Source organism: Cibotium barometz, chromosome 4, assembly GCF_041138505.1.
Source record: "Cibotium barometz isolate CiBa-2024 chromosome 4, ASM4113850v1, whole genome shotgun sequence".
Classification (NCBI taxonomy): Eukaryota; Viridiplantae; Streptophyta; class Polypodiopsida; order Cyatheales; family Cibotiaceae; genus Cibotium; species Cibotium barometz.
In genome coordinates, this window is record NC_141049.1 from 42,723,812 (window position 1) to 42,732,111 (window position 8,300).

The 8,300-nt window shown below is 41.2% G+C and overlaps 1 protein-coding gene across 47 annotated transcripts; it reads right to left on the reverse strand.

Annotated features, from left to right (window-relative positions):
- Positions 1 to 307: 307 nt before the first annotated feature.
- LOC147639281 (uncharacterized) lies at positions 308 to 5,751 on the reverse strand. 47 transcript variants are annotated; one of them, XR_015264493.1, is made up of 8 exons: positions 5,355 to 5,741; positions 5,086 to 5,222; positions 4,947 to 5,008; positions 4,673 to 4,786; positions 2,319 to 3,168; positions 1,574 to 1,681; positions 1,184 to 1,256; positions 308 to 609 (listed from the first exon to the last, which is right to left on the reverse strand). XR_015264493.1 is itself a non-coding variant. In XM_086789453.1 (5 exons), the coding sequence occupies exons 1-5, from the start codon at positions 5,368 to 5,370 to the stop codon at positions 1,670 to 1,672; spliced, it is 273 nt and encodes a 90-aa protein (XP_086645579.1). In that variant the 5' UTR covers positions 5,371 to 5,751; the 3' UTR covers positions 1,367 to 1,669. The 47 variants fall into 47 exon arrangements, 13 of the variants coding, with proteins under 13 accessions (XP_086645579.1, XP_086645549.1, XP_086645546.1 ...); XR_015264494.1 differs by having other exon boundaries at positions 1,184 to 1,267; XR_015264482.1 differs by having other exon boundaries at positions 2,314 to 3,168.
- Between the last annotated feature and the right edge of the window lie 2,549 nt (positions 5,752 to 8,300).

Consider the following 8,300-nt stretch of genomic DNA (forward strand, 5'->3'; position numbering starts at 1 on the left):
TGCTCTTAACAATTCTTACTAAAAACTAAGATATCATCAAAAAAACCCTACAATAAAATTTTGATGTTTCAAGAATATTTAACAATTTTTCAAGAAAAATAATTATTCAACCATCCAACTTAAGCTATCGCTACAAATTCAACATAAATCAAGCTTTCAAAATACTTAGCTCTTATATGATACAAACATTGAGTGCAATCTCTCCCCATCACGTGTGGCCCCACATGAGTATTTTGAGTATCCCAATGTCAAAATAGACCATAGCCTACAAAAATACATAAGTTGTGCTTTTTCTTGCACGATGCTCTTTCTTTAACCAAAATAGAGAGATCTTAAATATAAATTACGTGGGGCTAGGAGAAAGATTTTAAGCTTTACAGGATACATGTTTGCAAGTCTAAGCTTGCAGAAATAAATAAATGGATGTGCACAAACTAACACAAATACAAAAGCTTGTTCAAAATTATATAACTTGTGTACTTTCACCTCAGTCTTCGGAGTTCTCTTCACTTATAAAATATTTAACAATAAATTAATAAACAATTATTCTATATACATAAACCATTATTACCACACATGTTCATCAAGCATAAGTACTCCAAGAATCACCTGCCATACAAACAAACTACAACAAACATAAGAAGGTGCAACAAACATAAGAAGCTGCAAGCAATGTCGATGTACACCGAATGTATTAATATTTAAAATAGCATCACCCACAATATTAACATAATGTAGCAGGATGCAAAGCAGTCCCCAAATTATCTAAGAGGATAGAATAATATTTTTAAAAGAGCTTAAAATACATTCTCATAACAAGCAAGCTTAAGAGAGACAAAATTCACAATGTGAGAAATAATGGACTTAGTAGCACCCCTATCAAAATACTTGAAATTATGATCTATCACTAACATGCATTACATCATAGACATAAAGATCATAACATCAGTGCACAATCAATGCCCAATCATCTTGTGAATAATTCGCTACGTTCTTCTTTTTAGCACTTTATTGTGCTAATGCATCAAGCCACCACCACCCCCACAACCATGCCCGACTCTTCGTTCTTTTTTTTCTCTAGCCTTTTTCTACATTCATTGATATAATGATCTAGCTTTCAACAATAGTTCCATTTTCTTTTCTTCTTATAGTCTTATGTCACCACCCTTCTCGACATCCTTACCTTTAGCTTGTAGCCTCCTTAAGAAAAGGCTTTGCCAATGCTTGATTTCGCATAGGCATACAGTTCGCTTTTGCTGCAATTACTCTTAATGTAAGAGCAAGGACATTAAGATTACACTTCATCATAAGCCGAAGTGCGGATATGAAACCCTAGTATAAATCTGATAAAGCTATACAATTAATAGACACTAATGAACTGTTTAGATAAGCCTCATCAATACATGCAAGATGCTCACATTGTGGTAACCACCTTCAAGCTAATCTATTTTCTTATTGTTGGGGGTTAAGGCCCCTGTATATGGGTATTTAGCCCATCATATATAAAATGGAAAAAAGAAAGATAAGGTAGTGTGAGCTACCACCAAAATACGTCTCTCTCTCTCTCTCTCACCTACAACACTTTTTCATGGATTAGCTGCAGTGCTTGTTTCTATGGTATATGGTCTTCCATCAAGAGGATCCTCCCATCTCCCTCGCATGCATGAGATTATGCACTTCCCTGCATATACAGTTGAAACCAAGTAATCAGATCATCATGAGCCATGTCTGCTTGCTTGGAAAAACTGTCGTTCAAAAAGATGATGAATGCCACATTGCTGGAACAAAATTCAGACTAGCTTTCATTGGGTGTTTTCTACAGCTGGTCAGGTTCTCACTACGATTCTAGTAACACCTGTCCATGTTCTTGAAAGTGCCAAACGAGTTTAAAAATGAAGCAGTGGGAATGTGTTGACTCACTTGGGTCTATTGGTTTCTTAACATCAAGTATCACACTAGGGCTCATACTCCGACTACATACATATGTACATAAATATACTAAATACTAGAATCACAATGGGAACCTAAGCCGCTGCAAATGACACCCAGTGAGGGCTTAAACAAGTACATACATGCATACTACACGCATGCATGCATACACACATACACAGGGCTTAAAGACAAGTACATACATACATATTACACACATACTGCAGCCATGCAACACATACACACGCAAACGCCCACATACTACATCCATAAATGCACACATGCATCCATACAACACACATACATACACAAACACCCAGGTGTGCACGTATACCATTCCAAGCATCCTGTATTTCTAATCTATCTTTTCTACAGATGTATCACCTCACCCTTCACATCTTCAGTGGTGACTCCAGAAGGAAGCAGAAGCATACTTTAATGCTACTACCTCTTGAGCTGATAGCAATCTTGGCTACATATATCATCCAGCAAGTCAGCAATAAAATAGCAATCTTCGCGACATATGTCATCTGTTGAACATTCAGCCAAGTCAGCAAGAAAATAGCAACCTTGGCTACATATGTCATCTGTTGAACATTCAACCATAGAGCCTGCAAACTCCAATCGCTGTGATTCCCTTCATTTGTAGTGTGTTTACAAAGTTAAGATAGTATATTGGTTTCTGCACCAGTAATAGATAGTACTTTGTTCACAAGGCTTATGAGAATTTGAGCAGTTAGACTTTACTCCCTCTGGATGATTCTTCGCCAACAACTCGTAACCTTTTTGGGCACACAGAATACAGGTTTGGAAATATGAAGGTCTAGAACTAAACCAGAAAGCCAGCTACTGCAACCTTGATTGCAAGCTTCCTGCAAGTAGTACAGGAAGAGGCCACAAACTTGGACCAGTTGACATTTTATTAGAGTTGACTCAATCCAAAGACTTCAAATTCTGTTATAGTTGGACTAGATACATGGAACATCTGGCACTAAGTGTGGCATCATCGATCGCGTTCTGACTAAGCATGAATACAATTATATTCAGCTTGCAAGAATGCATACTGCATCCATGATGAAAAATAAGCTCCAAGAACTGTGGGTTGCTGAACTGAAAAAACCATGCTTATGTTGCAATTGGAATGCAACAAATGCAAGCAACCAGGTGCTGTCCAGCAGTATAGCAGGAGGGGCAACCAGAATACCTCTCTTGCAGGTGCTCTGCAGAAGTTGTTTGATACTGATTTGCAGCCAACAGTCAGTCCCCATACACATTCAGCAGTACAAGTAAACACACCTTGTGGCAGATTCTACTCCAAGTCTTTCACATGCAGCAGATACTTGCAGGTATTTAATTATACACAGAGTTGAAGCTATCTGATTTTTGAATTGGGACTTGCAATTGTAAATTCATATCATATATGAAGGCCTGTGAGATGGGCAAGATCAGTACCCACATGGGCGAGGGTATATACACACATGTATAAGGATTGGAAAGTGTTGTGGCCCAACCGCAGACATATCAATGTTCGACACATATCTGGGGGATCGGCCCATTCCAGCTCCAGTGTAACATCCCAAGTGCACATATCTCATTTTCAGCTTCATGTGGATTTGGTTTGTGCCTGTGCTTAAGTGTTTAATTGCAATGACGGTCAGGTATTAAGTATATCCCCAGCTTATTCTTGTCTGTTCACACTTTTGCAATCTCTTTTAAGGGCGAAACAATGCATTAAAAAATGACCGGAGCCACGTGGCCAACATGGCACAACCAGGGGCATTCCCACATTCTGGCAGGAATGCCAAAATGCCCCTAGTCGCACCATGTTGGCCAGGGGGCTTCAGCCATTTGTTTTGTAAGTGGTTTGCCCTGGGTCCTCCTAGGCATACAGGGGAAGCCCCCTGAATGCCTGGTGGACCATATTAGGACTCACAACACGGGATGGTTCTACTGCTAAAACCTAATCCTAACTAGTAGCCAGCATGACACATGCATCAAGTGATGGAGCTGATGCATTTGACACATCCCTACCATAACTTCTCAACATGTATTGGCAAGTTCAGTAGCAGTTTCTTCAAAGGCACAAGGACCACATCCAAACCCCAGTTGTTGCAGCAGCACCAATCCAAATCAATTCAAATCCACATCCAAGGGGAGCATCTGGGATGATCGCTCTCCCCCTTTTTCCAAGATAATTGGGAGGGGATGTCACATGCATGAGCTCCACCACTCAAGTGCGTATTATGGTTGGCTACTACTTAGAATCAGGGTTTTGCATGAGAATCAGCCAGAAACCCTTAAGATCAATTCACTTGAACATGCACTCTTGTTGAGGCACTATTCATACTTGATAGTATCCAATGTGGAGATTGAATATGCAAAACCGTTAAGCCACTCCAAGACGTCATCAATCCTCTTATCAGAAACTATTAAGAAATTCCAAAAACTTCTGTAACGATAGATATGCTTTTTAAAAAAATCAGTTGTACTGGCATGGAACTGCAACCTCCAACATGGAAAGACAATTCCAGAAATGCTGACTTAGCAGCCTCCCAAACGAACACAAAACTAGCAAATCCGCAGCTATGTCAGACCAGCCAGACAGACAGAAATAGGCGTTCCCCTTCTTACACGATGCTGCAAATCGCCCTAGGGACCTTAACATCAACAGAAAATAAAATGCTAAAATGGACCTGTTAATTCCCTTCTAAAGAGGGAAGGGAGAACAAGAACATATACTTACATAAAGTAGACTTCCTACTGGTGCCCTCTCTGACTGTGTTCCACCCTCCATTGCTGTCCTCTTTGATGCACCAATCAACATCTGGCTCTATGTCCAATGAAAGTTTGGGTTCAACTAGAAAGTTAACATATAAAAAAACTTGGGAAGAATCTTGTATTGTTAGTTAATGAAATAAAAAGAGTACACACGTGAGATTTAAATTTGGTAAAAGCCAGCAACTTTGCTTTAGAAGTGCAGTGCAGCCCATAGCTATTGAGACACAAAAGATCCTAACCTGGCGGAGGGACTGTGCTACAGAAAGCACAACGCACATTAGCAGCGTACACAAGGAGAGTTCTGCAACCAATTGTCCCTTTGACCCAACTCAATAGAAACAGAAGCTTTAGATGATTAGACTTCCAAACACCACCAACCTTACACAGATCATCTAGTCCGCCCGTTGCTGTTGGATCGAGATAGAATGAGGAGTCTCTTCTACCCTAGGAAGAGATTCCTAGGATAGCCTCGGGGCAGTCATTTGGAGATGGTTGGATAATGTATGGCCTTCCTCCTACCCTCACATACGAAACAAAGGCTTAATCAAGCGGTGCATAGTGTGGTCCTTACTTATGTTCTAAGATCAGATTTTCCCCTTTTTTTCAGTACTTTAACTATTCGACTACTGTGATTAAAAAATGCTTACCAGAAAGGAGGGCCATCTGTGCCTGAAAAGAGGATAGGGCACCAGAGAAACAGGCAGAGTAGAAAGACGGAGACAGAACTGTCTGCAAGTGCTATCACACCCACTGGATTCTCCTGCCGTTAACCAGATGCAGAAACCGTCTGCGAAGAGACTCTGTCGCAGGAGAGCATCTCTGCTGTATCGAGAAAAGCACAGGTAACAGGAAAAGCGCAGGGAAAACTCTCAAACTACAGGGGATACAGCAGAGCCGGAAATCTTCATAAAAGGGGATCTATTGGCTGAGCAGAGCTAGCTAGAAACCCAAAAGACAACCAAACCCTAGAAACAACGCTCAAATAATAAGCACCCGAAATATTTTGTGATTAATTAATTAGTTTGAGTGTACAAACCTTCGAGTGTAAATAGGGCAACCGTGATGGAATTACTTGACCTTTATATTCTATATATAATATTACAGGGGGATTTCCCTCTTGCCACATGGCAAGTTTTTTTAGGTTGCCTTGGCCCTCATCACCTTTTTTTTTTAGAAACTTTGATTTTAATTAGAAGAAAAGAAAAGTTACAGCTACAGCAGAGATAAAGGCTCTGCGAGGGGCGCAACTGCTTACATAGGAACATCTGAGGGCTTTCTAACAAAATAACAAGATTTTTGTACTATGAGGAAAGGATTCCATCAATCATTGACAGTCGATCTCTTGAGTAGATCTTCATGAGCCTAGACTTCCAAGTCTGCCATCTTCCAAGCTTGACTTCTTGGAAAGTCTTTTGAAAATCTTCCACTGCATCCTTCATCTCCCCCATAACCTGCACAGCAACTTTAGAAATGTGAGCTTGTAAAGCCCAGATATGGTTCCTCCCTCCATTAGAGAAGACATAATCATTTCTTTCTTTCCAGATTTCATGGAGGAACAGACATCTGATCATATGCCACAATGGGGGATCAAGGTGCATACATTCACCCAAAAGAACCTCTTTAGGAGAAAATGGGTTGGGGTGAATACTCTTAAAACAGGTATACAGAAGGTTTAGAAACTTAGCATTGTACCTGCAATGAAAAAACATGTGAGGAATGTCAGCATTACACCGGGGGCATAAACCATTACCTTTACCAATCTTGGCAGCACGAGCACCTGTCCAGATCCCCTTATGGAGGATGAGCCAGAGAAAGCAAGAATGCTTAACAGAAGGGGAGAAGGCCCAAATAGACTTAAACCTATAGCTCCATTGGCTAGTACTCCACTTAAGGTTCCACTTATCATTGAGCAAGAGGATAAGTTTAGAGTTATCTCTGCACAGGTTCGGGACAGGCGTTGTTCCAGCAGACCAATTGGGTAATAGGCTGAGGAGGGGTAGGGATCAACAAAGGGAAGATGGAAGATATAAGTGTTAACCTTTCCATTAAAAGATTAAGACAAGCAGGAGAGACAGTAGCAATGCTAAGGATGTCATACTGGTCAGCCTAGTGATTAGATACCCAGAGGTCCTTCCAACTACAAAAGCCAAGTTTGTACAACTTGTGACCTCTGCATAGCTGAGAATTAGAGATAGGCTACACAAATTTACTGAACCATATAGAATCATAGGGCAAGTAGAGGAGCTCTTTCTTGTCCTTTAAGCTCACCAAACTCTTATACTTAAACCAAGCATTCCAATACTGGTTAGCAAGAGTAGTACCCTTAGCCTTAAATGGAGCATTGGACATAAATATCTCATTGGGGGAAAATTTGTCCCAGGCCTTAAGATTCCTATGATGAAACCGCCCACAGTTTCTGTGAATGAAAAAAGTCCAGAAGTCTCTGGTGGAGACACGTCTAACTATCCATTTGCAAGCCAGTTTATCAGCCATGGTTCTGATGTCCAGAAGCCCAAGACCTCCTTGATCTTTAGGCAGGGTACACTTCTCTAATGCCACCTTATGGATTTTATTATTGGTGGCACTGTTACCCCAAAGAAAGTCAGCAGCAGTGAGCCTGTCAAGCTCTCTAAGGTGTGTCTTAGGAGGCCTCCAACAAAGGCCCTCATCACCTTTGCATTCAAATGCTATTTCAAATTCAAAAATAAAGGCAACAAAGGCCCTCATCACCTTTGCATTCAAATGCTATTTCAAATTCAAAAATAAAGGCTATTGCTATTTCAAATTCAAAAAATTCTATTTCAAATTCAAGTGCTAGCCATTTGGGTCATCCTCTCTTTCTCTCTTGGAGGGTTGCACGCAACACCATACAGCTCATTGCTTTAGTGTCTACATAGCCTTCTTCTTGTATCTCAAGCTAGAGACGATGGAAGACCTCCTGGCAGTGAACTCCGGGGGAGTGCAGGGACATCGAGGGGGATGGTGTTCCCATGTAAAGGAGCATTCCAGGGATGTAGAAGAGAGGGGCGAGAAGGAAGACTTCACTGCAAAGCATAGGCCGGCCTTTTAATAGGTTCTTATTCGGCCTCTTGGATAGTAGCCACCCTGCCTCTCCATCTGCAACATCGCTCCTAACGATGAGCTTTTTCCTCTCCTTACAAGAAAGGCATCCTTTTTGCCGTAGCTTTCCACTCTATTGGAAGCATTTCCGTTTCTTTCTGCACTTCATATCTGGACAAATGTGAATCTTGGTTCGCTTTTCCATCCCGTGTGTGGGTGTGTGCTTTGGGGGTGTGGAGGGTACAGAAATTCGCATTTCCCCTAGCTTCGGTTGTGCAAGATTGCTCATTAACAAGCGTTTTCTTGCATTTCAGCTCTTTTAGCCTCTGGATCGCTCTTCAATCATCCTCTCTGCCTGCTCTTTGGAGACGTCGCCGCTTTCAGCAGGATGCTGGGTCCTCAGAAAACCTTCAAGTCAAATTCACATGTGAAAAAGAAACCAAAGGAAGGCAAGGGAGGTTGTGCCATTGTTGCTATTGTTGCTACCTCACCAACGGAAGGCAAGGGCAGTTATGCCGCTTCTGTTGTTGCTG

Coding starts and splice junctions, on each gene's coding strand:
- LOC147639281 (XM_086789355.1), bottom strand. Junction 4,787..4,946: donor TAGCACAGTCCCTCCGCCAG/GTTAGGATCTTT, acceptor TTAACTTTCTAG/TTGAACCCAAACTTTCATTG. Junction 3,169..4,672: donor CAGTAGGAAGTCTACTTTAT/GTAAGTATATGT, acceptor GCTGCAAATCAG/TATCAAACAACTTCTGCAGA.